At 39.6% G+C, this 19,548-nt stretch overlaps 2 protein-coding genes across 2 annotated transcripts; both read left to right on the top strand.

Annotated features, from left to right (window-relative positions):
• The first annotated feature begins 3,323 nt into the window (after nt 1-3,323).
• Nucleotides 3,324-12,313, top strand: LOC108899424 (transmembrane protease serine 11D). Its single transcript, XM_051076394.1, has 11 exons — nt 3,324-3,792; nt 4,195-4,812; nt 7,349-7,441; nt 8,152-8,286; nt 8,602-8,768; nt 8,939-8,955; nt 9,433-9,611; nt 10,202-10,297; nt 10,881-11,023; nt 11,193-11,348; nt 11,788-12,313. Exons 2-11 carry the CDS (start codon nt 4,347-4,349, stop codon nt 11,842-11,844), a joined length of 1,509 nt encoding a protein of 502 aa, XP_050932351.1. The 5' UTR covers nt 3,324-3,792; nt 4,195-4,346; the 3' UTR covers nt 11,845-12,313.
• A 625-nt stretch (nt 12,314-12,938) lies between these two features.
• On the top strand, nt 12,939-17,525 carry ethe1 (ETHE1 persulfide dioxygenase). The gene is made up of 7 exons (XM_018699842.2): nt 12,939-13,578; nt 14,485-14,629; nt 15,220-15,368; nt 15,565-15,694; nt 15,838-15,927; nt 16,281-16,397; nt 17,141-17,525. The coding sequence occupies exons 1-7, from the start codon at nt 13,366-13,368 to the stop codon at nt 17,185-17,187; spliced, it is 891 nt and encodes a 296-aa protein (XP_018555358.1). The 5' UTR covers nt 12,939-13,365; the 3' UTR covers nt 17,188-17,525.
• Nucleotides 17,526-19,548: the final 2,023 nt, after the last annotated feature.

Raw genomic sequence — 19,548 nt, 5'->3', positions numbered from 1 at the left:
ATTTTCTTGTAATCTTGACAAACAGCATCTTGTTATTTGTTATCGTGTGCTCGTCATTCTCAAAGGACTGGAATAAATCAAGTCAGAGAAAAAAAGTCTTTGACTCAAGAGTCCAGCACAAAACATTTTTTAAACTCTCATACTCGAGGCTTGATCATTTTTCACACTTTCTGACACTGAAGTTACATCAAGATTGAATTATTGATTTGGTGATTGAGTCCACATATGAAATCAGCAGGCAGTGAATTCAGTGTGTACTTTTTCCCCTTTACATAAGTGTGCGTACATGTAAAGCTTAGTGTTGTAGATTATCAGTTTACTGGTTTAGAACAGGGATTACAGCTATTGTACAGACAATAATGACAATAAAACATTTTCTTTCACTGATTACTTTGTTTTAAAATAATCACCATCATAATGAAATGAAACACCTTATCTTGTCCCAACTGAGATTTTTTCTAAAACCAGAATGTTCATTATACATAGTATTTCTGGTGAAATAAAACAAGTAGAATAGATTAAATGATTAAATTACTCATCCTCTGGAGTAGCACAGAGGTATTAAAAAGTACTAAGAGCCCCAATGACTGTAAAGTTATGCAGTATTGCACACATTTGAACAGTTGGTATTCAGACATCACATTTCAGATGAGCCTCTTTTTTTGGTTTCTTCCAATCAATATGGTGCAAAAATATTGCCATGGGGTTTTTCCTGTTTTGCAGTGCTGAGATTGGAAGATGTGCGGTGTGTGCATATATGTGAGTGTTTTTATTCCTCTTTCCCCAAATGATTAAGGCAAGTTGTGCTTAATATTTAAAAGATTCCTGGGTACCTGAGGCCCCTGAAACATCTTTCTCTCTTAATGATTATCTCAAAATTCATTCCTAAAAGTATCTCCTGCCACTGAACATTTGAAGAGAGTTGTTATAATTGCTTGAAAAGTAATTTCAACATTATTTTCCTATCATTCATTATCATTAACATCTTTTCAATTGCAAAGATATAGAGAATGGTGAAAGTAATCACCTTTCAGCACATTAAAAGCCTTTAATCCAAACAAAAAATAAATTGTGAACAAACAAAAAATAAAAGTGATTAACTGTGGTTTTAACTATTTGTTGGCTGGGAGCTGTGACTCCTGGAGTCTCCACTGGTTGCCCAGCCTGAAGAGATTGTTAACATTGGATCTTATTGAGATATTGCTGCCAGTGATGGAGGCTATGTTGCCAATTTGTCACAGGTTTGTTGAGATTTCTAATGTTTTTCTTTCTTACCAAGTGGGAGATATTGTCAATGTCAGAAATCCTGAAAAATCTCTGACTTGGAATAACAGCTGACATGTAGGTGTGAATTCTGTAACAACAATAACAAACAATCTGCCCATCTAACTCTTGGCAGGAATGCAAATATGTATATTTCCCAATACACAGTCTGTGGCAAGACCTTCCAGAAAAAGAAGCAGAAGTCATTGCAGGACTATGAATGTATCTGATGTAGGGATTTAAGAGGAGAACCTGGAGTTAGCTTAACTTTTCAACTGCAACTGACAGTGATGAAAGATTCAAGCACCCAAGTGTAGAAAGTTTGACTGTCACAGGAAAGGATGTCAAAGTTTGGTTCGCTGTATGTGACTGGCAGCTTCCTGACAGTAGCTCTGCTGCCCTGTCTATAAACCCCACTGATGTGCCTCTCTGCAGAGAATAAAACAAATGCTATTAAGTTGCAAATGCTGCTGCATCTCGAGGTGTGCTGTGGAGAAGCTGAACTACTTCTCCCCTCCCCTGTCTGATAGCACAAGGAGGGGAAGCAGGCAGAGCTCTGTGCTCATCTGAGGAATTCAGATTGGTGCAAGTTGCCAGTCAGCCTGATAGGAGTAAACAAGAACTCTGACACCAATACAGGTGCAAACAAAGCCTGTGCACTTTATTATTCATTCAGTCAGTGTCACGAGCAGGTGGGGAGGATGCAGCTCGTTCATGTTATAAAAAACAAGCACGCAATGCTCAGACATTTTTAAAGCCTCAGCAGAGGACAGTGCATGTGTATTTGTATTATAAGTCACTAAAATCAAAACAACAGCAGCTCAGGAAATGTTTTATCAAGAGTGAAAACACAGTGACTGTATGAAAATAGAAGACAGTGACATTTCACACAACTCAATAATAATAAAGACATTTCATAGAACAAATATACAAAGCAGAATCACAGAATATTCTTATGCTAACAACATGGTTGTATGGATGTCAGTATTGGCTGGTCCTCCCCTTCTAAACTGAAATATCTCAACAACTACTGGACGGATTGGCACAAACTTTGCACAGACATTCATGGTCCTCAGAGGTTGAATCTCACTGACTTTGGCGATCTCCTGACTTTGCCTTTACCACCACCATGGTTTTGAGTAAAATGTCTTAACAGCTATTGCATAGATTTTCCTGAAATGAAGTTCAGACATTCTTTTGCCTAAGACAGGAAGCATGGTAAGCATTACACCCGCTAAACATCAGCCTGTTAGCATCATTGTCACTGTGAACATATTAGCATGCTGACGTTAGCACTTAGCTCGAAGCAACATACAGTCTTACAGAGCTGTTAGCATGGCTTTAAACTCTCTAACACTCTCAACTACTGTTGGTTGGTTGAATATCCTTTCTGTTTTCTGTCTCGTGTTTTTTTTAGATTATTTGTATTTCAAAAAATGTGTTTCAGTCTCTTTTGTCTGTCTGTTATGTAAAATTTTTGCTTTATTTAATTGTTTTGTGACATTTCAGAAGGTTTTTTTGTTTTGGGAAATGTTTAGGAAAGTTTCTGTCTTGATTTATGTGTATGATGGAATGCTTTCTGCTTTTTTGTGTTTGTGTCTTGTTTGTTTTGCAGTCTTGGTTGATCATGCTATACGTGGTATACCTGTCCACAGGTGATGTAGTCATGTCTCCTGCACCTTTCGGCAATTTAACCTAGAAGATGCTGAGTAACACCCTGACCGGGCTTACTTGTCACTGCCAGCACCTTGCGCTACACAGTAACATGATAGGACACGCAAAATACCCTTGAGAAGACTGGACACACACACACACACACAAAGACTCATACACACAATTATGCCTCTTCAGATTCATAATAGGAGTACAATTGTTGGATGCATATCTTTCAACTACATGAAATTAAACTCCATTACGCTGTATGTGTGTCTGTCCGTGCTGCCATTATGTTCCTCAGTACTTATGAGTGGGAGCAACTCAGTGGTGAGGTGTACATTACCCTCTGTTGTTAAACTCTGACCCAAGCTCACAATTATCCCCATGCATTTTTCATAGATGCCTGATGACAAGAGTGCACGTATCCGTTACTGACCTGACTGCTGGAGCTTCGCCTGTTCTGACCAGAAGAGAAAGATTAAGTTGGAGAGGGAAGAAGAGTAGACTGGAAGGAGAAAGAGGACATTGATGAAGGGTGTGAAAGGATTAAGTGTTAACTGAGGAGAGGAGGAGGCGTAGAAGGAGGAGGAGAGTGACTTAATCGCAAGAGAAGAGGTGACAAACCTGTGCTGAAGCCTGTGTGAGCTGTAGGTGATGGATTTGCAGTAACGGGGCAGATATCTCGAGATTAAAGATGCACGAGAGCAAGCGGGCATCTTCACAATCTTGTCACTGACGGGGCAGCAGTGATGCATTTGTTTTCCTGACTGTGGTATGAGCCGGTTTAATAAGTTGAGGAGACGGGCTCGGATGAAGAACCACCAGGCATACAGATGAAGTCCACACATGCAAATCTGTACGGTTGACATTAAGGTGAGAGCTCTTGAAAAAATGTTTAGAGTCAAGAAAAGTTTACTGATGTGATGAGATGTGAAGATTTGATACTGTCAGGGAGGGTGTAGTATATTGAACAAACAATGTGTGTTTAATCGTAGATGTCCTTTCTTACTTAGGTGTTAGTAGAGGTTAAAACTGCCTCAGTTAACTCCATTCTTACTTGGGTACTGTCTGTGATTTAGATGTATTAGTACCCTCTTCAGAGAAAGCTTGTATTTGGATGTTATTTAAGTCATCCTTTTAATTTCTTTTGGGAAAATCTATTTAATTCCACCTCGTGATTTAATCAGGCTTAATTACTGAGATCAAATCTTACATCTGTTTAAAAAGAAGTAATTCACAAACTATGTTTGGTTGTTGCCTTTGTTTCTTTTGCAGGTTTCAAGGTTTCCTTCCATCTCTGTTTCTCCTCTCAGCTCAGCCATCATGCTTGAAATCCAGCTGAGCTCATCCCGTCACAACAGCTAGTTACTATCCAAGCTATCACCCCATGGAACATCAACCCTGACTCTAAACACGTTCTCCATTTAATGATGTCTAACAGTGACTTTACAGGTGTGGATTTCCAGGTCCAAACTGGCAGCACCAGTGTTTCTGATGCAGAGCAGCCGGTTGTTCCGTCAGTGTGTCCATCCCCTGAGCACTGGTCATCGACATCTTTTCAAAGTCCAACCAGTCATGAAGTATTGAGTGTATCATCTCTGGTCCCTTCTACGGTCCTCACACTCATGCCCCACTATAAACCCACAGCTAATGGAAGCTTATACCCAGAACTTTCATCCTTTTCTGAAATAACATCAAAGCCTCAGCTTCCAGAAACATCATCCTTTCCATCTGGTTCCCCAGAGACCCAAGATCAAAAAATCCTGACTTCACCACTTCCTTGTAGTGATAATGCCCAGGAAGTCCAGCAGAGGAAACCATCAGATGGGGGACCACTGGAGGAGGGATCAGTAGGTCTCATCTTACTCAAAGATCTTCCTGATGAAGAGCCAGGTATGGTAATAAAGGAGGGTGTTAGTTCAAAGAGGAGTTTTGATGAGGCCCAAAATCGTCAGGCCTGACATGAATTGTGTTTTAAACTAACCCAGGTCTGAAGCATAGAATTAACATGCAAGATAAAACCACTACATGGCTAAAGATTTGTGTAATTTATGTAGTTCAATAGCCATAGACATAAATCACCTCTCTCTCCTGGGAGAGCTTTTGAAGGCTCCAATTCAGCCACAAGAGCATCAGTGAGGTCAGCCACTGATACTGTACGACAAGGCCTGGCCCACAGTCAGACAATCCAGTTGTTGGATAAGATTGAGGTCAGGTCTCTGGGCAAATCAGTCATATTCTTCCACACCAAACTCCAAATCCATTTCTTTATGGCTTGGCTTTGTGCATGGGGGCATTGTCATATTCAAAGAGGATAGAGCTTTCCACCACGCACGCTGTTGTCTTAAATTTTGGGAAATTTTCTGAAAGTTAGATGAGAAGACTGAAACCACCTTATTTTATTTTTCTTCTTTAGTCTCTGCACAGTTGAGAGAGAGCAGCCACATTAATGATCCACACACATCAGCCTTGCACCACTGAAAATCTGATCTGTGCCTACAGATAATTAATCCCCTTGGATGAATTATTCAGCCTCTATCTAAAAACAAAAATACATAGCCCACAGCTTATATTTAAAAAAGTTAAATGTTTGTGAGAAGATGTGAGGTGACTACTTTGTCTGACATTCAAGGCTTTTATCCTTTGTAGTAATTTTAATAAACAGCAAAGACAAAGCCATAATATTTCACCACCTACAGTATAACATAGTGATTTTCTGCCTCACCAGTTCTTTAAAGGTGTTTGAGACACTTCTGCTTCATCTTCTCTCAAGATCCTATTGATACAGTGTCCCATAGTCAAGCTTCATTTCAGACATGGGCATTTTCTCCTAAAGATAAATCAGCCGTAGTGATTGCTTCCCGCTCTCTTACTGCTGGAAGTATCTGTGATTTCTTCATGATTGGTATTTTTCAGCTTCTCCATAGAAAACAGCCTTGATCCATTGCCTCTACAAAATAATAGAGCCATCCATAAGTTCCCGCTTCTATTCAAAGACCCGACAGTGTGGTTTCTTATCAGCTCTCAGGCGAGATAGATACAATAACATTTCTCAGAATTTCTCCAAAACACACAGTGCTGAGGCAGCTGTTTAAAGCCTCAGTAATAACATCATGATATGGGATAGTGCTGGTGTGCAATCTGTTTTATTGCTATTCAACCTTGAAGTGGCCTTTTATCCTATTGGTCATGATATCTTTTTAAAGGCTAAGGCAACTGGGATTTCTCACACCACCCCAGGTTGGATTGCATCATAATTAAGAAATAGAAAAAAATGATTACCTCTTGGTAAAAATGTTTCATCACTCACCAGAGGTTTATTCTTAGACCTATAATATTAATTATTCCCCTCTGGTGAGTCATTTATCATTTTAATTGTGCTTTTTATCAATTCCATGGCAGCAATATGGGCAGTTTGATCTATATAATGATAACTAATGATGCAGGCGGATTAGCTTTTGGCAAAACTGTGGATAGATGGCATGACATTTTCTTACCATTTTACTTTTAAGATGGAAATTGGTGCCACACCATTTAGTAAACTAAAGTACCATGCAGCAAGTCAAGCACTTGCCCTCCTTTTTTTTCATCAAACTAAGCAACTCTTCCCATTTGTTTTAGCCAATCCACTTTGTCTCAGCTTTGGGTATACAGTGGGGGGTAAGACCAGCTTATCAGATTATAATTTTCATTTAAGGAAGAGTTTTTGTCACTTTTTTAATTTGATATATTACTATAGTGAACATTTATAGAATATGTCAAAGTAGGTAGCCTCAAATTTATTAAAGTTATACAAGGACAGGGTCTCACAATTCACTCATCTTAACATTAAACATCACCAGTCACACCCCCTGCTGTTGCAGGATGCAGCCATGAGGCTTTTATCAAAAACTACTGACAGGTTCCATATTACTCCAGCACTCATTCGCCTCAGGTGGCTGTCAGTCAGGCATGAACTTGATTGCAATTTTTTTTCCACTTACAAGGCATGGTATGCAGCTCATGCTGTCCCTCACATTATGGATGTGTGTGTCCTCAGCTCACTCAGGTCCTCTGAACAAATCCTTTTGATGATTGAGCTTTAAACTGTGCGAGCCCAAAGCTCCTCGAACAGCTCACCTCTAAGCATTACACTGACTAGCTCAGTCTGTTGTAAGAAATAACTTATAAAGTGCTTTTTCTGTCAAGCTGTCTCTTTCTGTGTTGTATGTTATGAATAATTTTTGTGCATGTGTATTTATATGTTTGATGTTGTTTTATTTTGCTCATACATGCTTTGCAAATTATGTTTACTTACTTTACTTTCAACCTATAAAAAAGTTGTTGTTTTTTTTTCTTTGATGATCTATCAACTGGGCTTAAAATGGAGGAGAGTCTTTTTTACATTTCAAAGATATATTTATTTATTTGGTTATTCATGTTTCCATAGATGCAGAGTCTCAAGGCTGTTCATCTCGTGACTTATTACTGATTGTGGGCCTCCCTATGATCATCATCCCCATCATCACTTCTGCTCTGTTAAGTAAGCTGTGGTGCCTTTTTCCATTAGTGCTCAGATTTTACTTGTACACGGGTTCTAATGTGCTGACCCAATTAAGAATGTGCTCAAAGGTCCATTATCACACCATTAGTACGGTGAATTCAGAAGGTTAATACAGTAATTGTAGACCTCATCTTGACTCATCACATGGTTACCATTCCTATTCCAAAAGGACTGAAGGTTTATAGTGTAAAAGAACATATAGTGTATGCACAGTACTTGCTAATGTTGCACATTAGAGTACACCATCTCACCAATCTCAACAATAATCTGATCTAAAAATCTAATTTTAATTCTTTCAGTTCATAAAACACCTCACATGCACACTGGGAGGATAAAATTCAAATGACATAAGGAATAACTCTAACTTAATTCGTTTTGCACATTAAATATGCTGTTACTATGTCCCCTAAGAGGCGTTTGTCCTGAATTTTGAATACATTTAAGTGATTTATCTGTAAATCTGAGTCAAGGGGCAAAAAGAGAATTTATTATTTTGCAATTCTGCACTCTTTGGAAGATGTTATGGGTGTTTGTCTTTGTGTTTATAGAATTAACAGTTATTTCAGAGAGTACATGTGTGGAGAGTTTGTAGCTTTTATGATTTTACCTCTGTGATGTTAAATTATTCACTGTCCAGCTAAGTTAACTCATTGTGTCATCTCACTGTTCTTCCTGTCTCCTCCTATTAGTCAAGTTCCTGGTTTTCCCCTCTGGGGTAAGTGAATCTCCTCCTGCCTGTGGTGTGAAAGGGAACTGCAGTGTCTTGACCCTTGTGCCTGTTCTGTCTAAGAATCCAGTGAACCAGACAGGGAACATCACTGCAGGTAAAAAAAAAAAAAAAAAAAAGTAAAAATCACACTGATTAATGTGTGGGTCTGTGCAGGGCTGTGGGGATTGCAATATTAATCATAAGTCATTCTAATTCACTGCTCATCTGTCTCAGACAGAAGATGATAATTACATATCTATCAACTGTCCGGCAGTTATGGCCATAAGTTTAATAGCCCTATCATGGAAAGGAGTTTACTGTAAAATTACCATAATTGTTCATTATATTAAACCATTTATATAGTATATACTATGTTTCTTTGTTATTCACTTAGCATTCTCACTGCCTTTTTAAATTATCTCACACCCAGACTGCACATCTCTGGCTAGCGACGGTCGACGTATTGTTGGGGGGACGTTGGCGGCCAGTGACAAGTGGGGCTGGCAGGTCAGCATGCACTGGAGAGGGAAACACGTCTGCGGAGGTGCCATCATCTCCCCTCGCTGGGTCATCACTGCAGCTCACTGCTTTGTTGAGTAAGAGGTGCACATGGGGGATGAAAGTAAGGAGTTCTGGTCGAACACAAAGTGTAGTACACTCAGGGAGCTCAAAGTTAGCATGCACCTGGTTAATACTGCACCTGCTTATCCATAGCTCTCAGCAGGAAATCAAGAGTCCAAGTTTATTCCATGCTCTGATCTAATCAGGTTCAAGTCAAGAGTGGGTAAAAAAAAAAAAGAACTTATAGTCAATTCAATAACCCAATTAGTGCATTTTGAATCTAGAACAGCAGGATCTCTTCAATATTACAAATCTAAATCTGTCTGCAGGGGTTTTCTGCTACTGCTGAACATTTCATTTGGATTTTGAGCAATCAGTCCAGAGACATATTGAATACCACTTCAACCTTCCAGTAGCTCATTAAATTATTTGTGGCACTGAAGCAAAAATAAATCACTGTTAACCAGGAAAAACATTTGGTGAACTATGATTCACTTGCAATTATATAAAGGAATTGCAATTATTAGTGTCATTTTCTCCCTGATGAGAACTCAGGCTGAGTCTTTTTATACCTCCATATCTAACAAAGAGCCATAATAGGCACAAATATAGTCACAAAAGATAAAACATTAGTGCACACTGGTGCCTTGTGGGCTGAACTCAGACCACAAGCATGTCTGTAACACTGCTGTTTCTGCAGGAACAAAATGTCTGAAGCAGCTGACTGGCTGGTGGTGGTGGACACGGTCAACATCGCAGATGAATCTCTGGGGAAACGTTACAGAGCGCTGCAGGTCCTCTACCACCCCCATTTCAACACATTCAACAACGACTATGACGTGGGCCTACTGCGCACCATCACTGACATGGACATGAAAGGTAACAAACAGGTGGCTTCATCTGTCAGCAAGGCATGGTGGGTAGTTAGATACCTGCAGCAAATGCAACATAATTATTATTTTGTGTTCTCCTGTATTTAACATGTTCCTATTACCTCCAGAGGGTGGCGGTATTTCCCATCACTTTGGTATTTACTGTCAAAGTAGATATTTAATTTTACAGAAATTGGAAACATGGATTATTTTGAAAAACAAATTCCTCAAAAAGGACATTTATACAATTCCCATCATACATTCAAACTCAAGCCAGATGGGTGTATTCAGATGAGTCAGTATTGAGCACTACTATTATTAATTCCACTGTAATGCCATTTCTGTTTCGCAACGTGTACCTATAGCACAGGTATATCTATATCTATATATATTTATATTATCTAACTATCAATGATTAACCCTTTGAATAGCACTTTTTAAAGCATAAAATGTTAATTATTTGTAAGCAAGATAAGTTCCACATATTTTCTGAGTATGTAGAGGAACTTAGTACTTGTGTGGTAACTTTATGTCTTTATTGCTTTGCTTATAAATGTAAGGTTATGTTTTGATCTGATTACTGTGTGCTGTTTGCAGGTGGGGTGCGACCGGTCTGTTTACCCCATCCGAACGAGTCCTTCCCTCCTGGAGCGGCCTGTTGGATCACAGGCTGGGGATATATTAATGAAGGAGGTGTGTTATACTGACACACACTCTTTCTAATTGTGCTTTTTGTAGCTGACATCAGACTGTCTTTGGTCTCAGTTCCTCTATTTCACAGAAATAAGTTACAATAAAAGTAAGTTCTCAAGTGTTCCTGAATCCCATGATCTTCATGGCTCCATGACCCAAATTATCCTGGATCTAAAAATAATCTGACCCCACCAGCTACCTTAAACAACTTAATCTGGGATTTACCCAGATCAGTGAAGACAACAGAAGGAGCAGTAGTTAAATTTTAAAAAGATATATTTTTTAAAAGACAGTTGTTTCCTTCTTGCTAATGAGAAGTTCTGAGAGAAAAGGCAGAAACCTAAAAATTAAGATGATGACGCAAATTGAAAACAAAACTCCATCCTTGCACCCAAATGTGCCCCCTGGCAGCTTCAAAGCTTGAAGCAGCTTCTCAGTTTGCGGGTGTGCTATTACACTTGTGGACTGCAATTTTTAATTGTATTTACCTTAATTTGATTAATACACTTACATCACTCTTATTGCCTTCTTTACTCAATTATTTATCTGCTGTTTTTTTTTTTTTTTTTTTTTTTTTTGTCAGGCTTTGTGTCAGATGAGCTAAGGCAGGCACAAGTCAAAGTAATAGCTCAATCTGTCTGCTCCGACCCGAGCGTCTATGGCGTTTACCTAACTCCTCGGATGATTTGTGCTGGCACAATGAACGGAGGGGTGGACTCCTGCCAGGTATACACCCAATGACATAAAATCTCCTCATAAACCTGATTAAAACACAGGTTTATGAAGATTATTTTACAATAGATCACCAGTTAAAACTTACACCAGTTTCACTTCCAATGGGCACACATTTGATGTGTGATTTAAAATGTTTACTAAATTATTTGTTTGCTTTAAGGGAGACAGTGGTGGACCTCTGGTCTGTGAGACAGCCAATGGGGAGTGGAGACTGGCAGGGGTGGTGAGTTGGGGTGAAGGCTGCGGACGGCCAAATAAACCAGGCGTCTACAGTAGAGTAACCCAACTGATCGGTTGGGTTGAAAAATATATAGAGGTACAGTTTAAAGTAATGTCCTTATCTGTGTTTCCCCTTATGAATGCATCATTATCAGTCAAGCATTATTTTAGAGCTACAACTAATGATTGTTTTCATTAGCAATTATCCTTACAGTTGTTTTCTCAATTCATCAGTTAGTTGTTTTGTAACAACAGAAAATGCCCTCACAATTTTCCAGTCTAAGATGATGTCTCCAAATGTCTTGTTTTACTTATTTAACAGGGTAAAAACCCAAACATATTCAATGTATGATGATATCAAACAGAGAAAATATACAGCAGAGACAGAAAATACACTCATTGGATCAGTAAGGCATGTTGAATGACAGCACTAAATGTCATAACAGATTTTCTTTTTTCTTCTTTCCTTTATGGAAATGTACAAAGGCATATTTTATGTTGATGCTTGTATTTTCACTTTTCTATTTTTGCTGCAGGACAAACCAGAGGAAGTGAAGGAGGCCACGACAGGCATCACTGACACTTACAACTGAGACAAGAGACAATAAAGAAGGCACTCACCTGCATCTGCTTGTTTGTTATTGGTTCTAATATGACAGGCAGGTTTTAAAGTAATATTTTTGTTTAACTAGACTGACTCATTTAACACCTGGATACAAACACCCAAATATTGCTCCGAAAAATTGTTCCAACTCTGTTGTGGAAGTTACCGCAAGTGCATTGCACCTGCAGTTTGCTTTGCTTTCACCTGCTGTCCAGTTCATACCAAACCAGCTCTATGGGAGACTGCTGCTCTTCCATCATTTGAAACCACCATCTATTGTCCTGTTATTGTAATCTTTTGGGTCATTACCTTGCTGTAGGAAGAACATCTGACACACTAGTTGTCTGTCTTCCTTTGTTGCTTGCCCTTCTCTCACCATTCTGATAGCAATACAGTACTAATTCCTGCAGCACAGTATCATCCTATCAATGCATCATGAAGTGTAGCAACACAGTTTGTTCTAACAGTGCCTTTGCACAGACAGAGAGTTGGTAAGTAATCACACCTGTCGGGAATTGTTAACTTTCAAGGTTTTATTTACTTATTTGTTTAGTTCCACTGCTGCAGGAGAAATGAAAGATAACCAGTGCCTTAACCCGTGAAAAGGGCCTGGTTTCCATGACATGTACATGATTAACCTTGGACAGTTTTATGCTCACATCTGAATTTGAGGTTATTAACTGGACTTGAACTGCTGAAATTTAAATAACTGGAAAAATGGGGGTGTTCTAAAACTTGACCGGTAGAGTGTAACTCTAAAATATCAATATTGGTATTGGCAACAAAAACCCATTATCAGTTGGGCAGTAACACAATCCTCAGTTAAGAGAAATAACTTTTTTTTTCTTCTTTTCGTTTTGTTTTAATCCATAATTTTGCTAATGCTAAATTTGTCCACTTCTATATTTTTTATGTGAGGTGACAAATCTTTTTATGCTGCACTGTAAACCGGTTTAGATTTGGGTGTGCCAGAGAAAGAATATGTCAACAGTCACGTAGGCCACAGTCGACACTACTATCGTGTGTGTTGCGTGTCCGCGCATGAACGATATCTCACGCACAACTACAACAGACAGCAGCGGGCGTCTGTCTGTGCAGCTGTAACCTTACCGAGCTGGAAATGACAGTGTAGGAAGCTGACCTGCGACACTCTGGAGGGGTGACCCACACTTGATTGTTGCTCAATAACACTAACATTGGCCATGGCACAAGTTACAGCCGCAGTAAAAGCGAGTGACACTGTGACACCATTATAGTCTCGAGGTTCAGTTAAGGTGAGAGCCTCGCTTCCAGACGACATTAACCTCCCAGTTTACCTGTAAGAAAGTGGACATTATCTGCAACAAGCTCGGGGAAAACGCCATTAGATATCGTTGCTCGCTCGCTCGCTCGCAGCTGCAGCCTCGCCGGTGCTTACGTGCGAGTGTTGGTTGGCAAAACATTTGTCTCTACATATTTGAGATAACTATCTAGCAGTGTAGCCAGGCAACAAAAAAGCAGACCAACGACAATGTGCTCGGTTATTAGCAGGGTGAGACCTATTCAGCGGGCTCTGGCTCTCACGCTCCGCTTCAGAACAAACACCGAGGACTCGAGTTGCGGAGCGGCCGAGACCAGGCGCTTCTATCACGGCTTAAGTATCGGCGTTGACCCTCTACGAGCTACCACCGACAGAAGGTATTGCTCCAGGATGGCGCGGACCGATGGACTGCTCTTCAGGCAGGTAGGTTCACATTAATTTATGTCATTATGTAATTCATGTTGTTTAGTCAGAGCGGAAAAGCTGCAGTGTTCCTAAATATTCAGCTAAAGTAGGAAGTGAGCTAGGTGGAGTTAGCCGTTAGCTTATGATCACTGCTGTTATGTTCAAAGTTGTAGTTTAAATTGAGCCAAACTAAGTTATTGTATTCATCTTTATGAGTTGTGGCAGAGTTTCTCAGCCAAATATACAGCCCCACTCTGCCCAGTCTGCTTAATGTTGTTGCAATAATCATGTACTGTAATGTACTGTAATGTTATGACTGTATAATGGTGACAGTGCAGTGGACATATGGGTGTGTGTCTTGTCTGAAATAACGTTACAGCAGAAGGGAGGTGTGTTTTTTCAGCTGACAGTTTATTCTTGACCTTGGCAACAGGTAGCTGACAAATCAAACTCAACTCAAGTATCATCCTAAGTTTAACTGTATTTGACTGGATACAACTGGTTTAGATTGTTTTACTCACTAGTTAGCTTTTGTTTAAGTAAAGTTTTCCTCTTAGATATTAAATGGCAATATTTTGGTTGTAAACACTCCTTACACCTACTGTTCAATTAACTTCATACTAAATGCAGTAAACAGAAACATTTGGTGTGACCACCCTTTGCCTTGTATAGCTCCAGTTTCTCAAGACACTTGGTGTGTAAGTTGCTCCAAGCATTTAGGAGAACTTGTAGCTCCAGATCATAATCAGTTCAGTCTCTCCATTGCTTTTTGTCTCTCTTGCTATCTCACATACATACACAAACACATGCTAACGCACCTCGACGGGGAGGATGTGCACCATTACCAGCTGCTGCCATGTTTTGTAATTTATTGCTGAGTCATTCATGTGGCCTCACCAGTTTCTTTTCTTTTTCCCTGTTCAGCTATTTGAGTCAGAGAGCAGCACCTACACCTACCTGCTAGCAGACACGGAGACAGAGGAGGCCGTCCTCATTGATCCAGTACTGGAGACCATCGACAGGGACCTGAAGCTCATACATGAACTGGGGCTCAATCTAAAAGTGGCAGGTATCTTAAATTATGATTGGATTCTATAAGCTCAGGCAACTTCAAAAAAATCTGTGACTTAAGATAAATATAGCCCTCATACTGCAGCAAATAGGTCTGGGCAAATATTTCAGATTCTGTTGCTAATTCTGCAGAGTTTGTTTAGGATCTATTATTATAGCCCAGATTATTATATCCTTGGAATAACTTCTATATTTTGTGTGCTTAATGTGAAACCAATTTTTTTCCCAGACTAAGAACTCAGTTAGGCCACGATCATAGACAGTTTTACACTGTATATTGTTGGTTACTCATGTCTTAAGACTCCCTGGGTTGGTAGTATATCTAAAATAAATGTCATGATAGTATTACGAATACTAACTGCAAAAATGTATTCAAGGTTACATATAAAATATTCAAAGTGATGTTCACAACAGTGACATGTTCCACTGTTATCCATTACAACAAACAAAACTAAACATAATTTTCTTGGAATCATTCATTTGGACGGTAGAACAGTAACATGATATGCATAACATTACAAAACCACTACCTTTTATATTATGTATGATAAAATTATGGTGAAGCACAGTGCTCTCTTTATCTGATAGTAAACACCCACTGCCATGCGGACCACATCACAAGCACTGGACTGATGAAGAAAAGACTGGTTGGCCTGAAGAGTGCTATCTCCAAGCACAGTGGTGCCTCTGCAGATATACACCTGTCAGAGGGAGACAAGATCACCTTTGGAAAACATGTAAGGTGGACATGTATAACATATTACATAAGATCAGTCCGTACAGTCTTGCATGACTGTTTAGGTTTAGATCAGTCAAAATGTAAACTGACATATAGTAAGTCATATAGTAAGTATAGTAAGAACTAATATTTTTTAGTTGAAATTACTTGCTAAAATAGTTACAAAGTTGACCTTTGTGTCTTCTCCTGATTAGCATCTATCGGTGAGAAACACACCTGGACACACTGATGGCTGTCTGACGCTGGTGTTGGCGGATCAGAGCATGGCTTTCACTGGGGACGCTCTGCTCATCAGAGGCTGTGGCAGGACTGACTTTCAGCAGGGTACATTTTTACTTACCAACAGTCGCACACTTCCTGTTAGCATTTATTATTGTAATGTTGCAAGGTGAACACAAGGGGGCAGTGTTGCATTAGTTTTGTTTGGAATTGTATAAACTTTGCAAAATGATCTCTCCCTCATTCAGGCTGCGCTAAGAGACTCTACGAGTCAATCCATCAGAAGATCTTCACCCTGCCTGACCAGTGCCTCATCTACCCAGCACACGACTACTTAGGTTTGGCTATTTATGGCATATCTCATAGTGTCACTGGTGTGAAAACTGTAACCAATACTGATACAATACACACGTTGTGCAAATGCAAATACAAACAGATCAAGCTTTACAGACACCTCTGTTAATTTAATAGCTGTATAAAGTGACAGATTAGAAAAATGCAACTCGCACAATCTGTCAAATATCAGCATTAAAAATTGTATTATTATATCGTATGAATACATACACTAACTGTCAGTATGTACGTCAGTATGTATGTCAATACATCACTTGTTTGCATGTCTGCCAGCACCATATTAAGACCACGGTAACTGTGGATGACAGATTAGTCTGTGTCTGTCTCTGTGTATCAGGTCAGACAGTGTCTACAGTCGGTGAGGAACGCAAGTTCAACCCACGCTTGACCAAGAGCCTGGAGGAGTTTGTGAAAATCATGAATAACCTGAATCTCCCCAAGCCTTCGAAAATAGGTATCAAAAGCAGTTTTGTTTACAGTCAAACTACAATCCAGGCAGGGTTCCCCCCCCAGCATATTACAGCCCAGGTGGCTTGCCAGGCCTAAGCTGACCCCCTGCCTGGCCTGAGTATCTAGGAATTTTGTTAAATGTATTTCTGAGATGTTTTTGAAACTACATTTACAGTGGGGGCGGCTCTGTTGGAAACCTATAATGGTTGGAAAAGCTCACCGGTGACATCTGTTAAAACCTGAAAACCCTCATTGTGCGTAGAGTCACGTTCAACACTTGACGTTTCCAGCTTTCACAAGCTAACATCAACAAGTAACCTTAGCCAGCTAGCCAGACTGTCAGTAATGCAGATACTACCTTTGTGACATTTATGAATAATGTCAAGGAAGAAACGTAAAAACCAAAAAACCTTAGACAGTTTTTTCAGATGATGAAATACTAGAAGTGATGGCAATGAGGAAGAGGCTGCTGACATTCACGGCTCCACTGAGTCAACAACATTAGCCCAGCCTTGGGTTAAAGAAGCGCAGCAGGCGAACACCCCATCCTCGGTAACACCATTAGACCAAGAACAGCCAGTGGGCCTGGGGTGAACCCTGCCATACTCTGTTAGTAAACATAATTCTAATTCCTGTGCCAAAAATTCACAAGGCTGTAATACCTCATTGCACAGACTGACACAAAGATTAATGGAATTTCTTGCTTGTAGGCACGCTTCTCAGTTTGTTTTTCTTCTTCCTTTGCAGATATTTCAGTGCCTGCTAATCTGGTTTGCGGATTGCATGAAGTTTGAATGTCCTGCAAAAGGGAGGAATCGAATCAAATCATCCACATCATAGCAAAGTGATTAACATTTACCTATGTATTTAGCAGGATTAGCCCAAAACTGTCGACCATTAAGTGCTTTAATGCATGTATGTGTGTAAATTTACAGATGTATATTTGAACAGTTTTTGTTATTTGCAGTACAGCTATTGACATTATTGTGATCATGCTTAAGATAACAATGCTGTAATCTGTATTTTAACTTTAAGAAATGAGTGCTAAAAATCTGTAGATGAGGACAAACCACTAATCCAGTCTTTTTTGTATTTTGATTTAAAAGTAAATGTGAGCATTCTTTACTCTTTATTCAGCTGTGTTATTATGAATTGCAGAATTTGGGGGGGACATTTACGAGAAGGAAAGCTCAGACAGGAATGTTCCATTCAAGGTTTGGTTTAGTATTCATGAATGCTTAACTTGGGACAATTGAGTTCTTCCACACGGCCTTTCCAGTGATTCCGGACTCCTTTAGCCAAGGCCTCTCACACACCACCCAGAGGGCTGCCAGCCACTGCCTTTTTGCATAGCAGGAAAATTAAACTACGCTATTTGCATTCAGAATTACTGATGGCTAAGTTTCCACTGCATAAGTTGAAAACATCATGACTGTGCGTTTGTGCTCTCAACTCTCCTGTGTTGTCTAGATATCTAATAGATAAGATATCTATTGACATGTGTATCACTATCTCAATAGGATATGAAACAGACCATTGATGCCAAGTATCAACACAGTTAAATATGTGTCTGGATTTCCAGATATGTATGTGCTTCTCTTAGCCGGAATTTAACAGTTCATCAGCCAGTAAGACAGGTTTGTTTGGGAGTGTCGGGCCTCTGACTCAGCCACATGCCTCTGCCAGAGAAACTTGCACATGTGACAGAAAGCTGTGCAGTAGTATTGGACTGATCATGAGCTTTTGAGGCCCAGTAACAAAATGTACCCACTGAGCTGTTTTGAATGGAAGAAAACTATTCATTCTCAGATTTTTACTCTTGCCAGGATTTAAAAGCAGCGCTCCACCAATTGTACACATGAAGCTCAGCTTCCTTGTCATGGGGAGTGCTACTTAGCTTGTGAAAATTCCAGTACAATGTCCTCTGTGGCTATGGAGGGAGCTTTCTCAAGTCTGAAAAAATAACTTGAGTTTTAAGACTACAAATAACAGAAAAGCCTAGTTACAAACTGGTGTTGTCGAGTTTTAAAGTTTTGAGTTTACCAGTTAGCTAGGTTCTAACAACAGAGTTGTATTACCAGAAATGTAGGATCCAGCATTTCGGGAGCTTGACCCATACTGCGTAGGTTTTGCCATGTGAGTCCCACAAATTTCTGGTTTTTGTAGTAATGCTCAGGAAGGATGTGCCATCTCAGAAATAGACTTGATTGTTCATTAATAAATAGATTGATTTGCCAGATTGCACTAGTACAGACTTTATTGTACAGGCATTGGACATAATGTGACTGATTCACATTCAATACAATTATTTTGTCACTGTCATTACAAAAACCATTTTAGTTATATTTATTCAATAATTTTTTAGGAATCTCCACCTTGTGTTTCCTTGCATAAAAATGATTTTAATGAGTTTTACAATGTGAGGTATACAGATTTTAAATTGAGGGGAAAGAGAGCATGTGGTATTTAGTATTAGAAATCTTGTTGTAAGGGAAAACATTGGATCCTTGCATCCCTCTTAATAAAAGGCCAGTATTGTCCTGATATGTCAGTCTGCTGTAATTAATCTGAAATCCCCTTTAGCTGCCTTTGTTATTGTTAAATGGGTGGGTCATTACATGAATATCTTTGATGTTTTGGAAGTGAAATGCCTGTGAGGGTTTAAACTCCTCAAAAGATGCACAGGAACTTTGTTATTATAAAGACTTAGTTTAAGAATAAAGGAAAATGTGGGAGATAATATTATCTGTTGCTGGGTGTTGCCTGGTCTTATGCAAGTTAATACTGTTAGCCTCTAACATCTACCAGCTGTCTCTGTCAGCATCTGAGATAAACAACATTATTGGACAACCCCTCTGCCTCACCTAGTGCACTTGCTGACAGACACCTGCATTGTTGTTCATTCAAAACAGGAGGTGTGTGTGACTGCTGCTGCCATCAAGCTAAAGATAAGTTGCTTTACAGTCATTTCCACTTGAAATGGCTCTTTTCTCTTGGTCCTGTTTTGCTGCTTGGAAGCGAAGGTGCCAGCTGTCCTTTCACCCAGTCTGTGTCGCCCATCTGCCAGCCCTCTTTCAGTCTCTCTCTCCCTCTACCCCACTTACTCTGTGCCACCATGAACCTGCTGCCCATTCTCTCACACCGGCCACATGTCA

Source organism: Lates calcarifer, linkage group LG15, assembly GCF_001640805.2.
Source record: "Lates calcarifer isolate ASB-BC8 linkage group LG15, TLL_Latcal_v3, whole genome shotgun sequence".
NCBI lineage: Eukaryota > Metazoa > Chordata > Actinopteri > Centropomidae > Lates > Lates calcarifer.
Note: the sequence above shows the minus strand (reverse complement) of the source record. Positions and strands in the feature narration are given on the sequence as shown.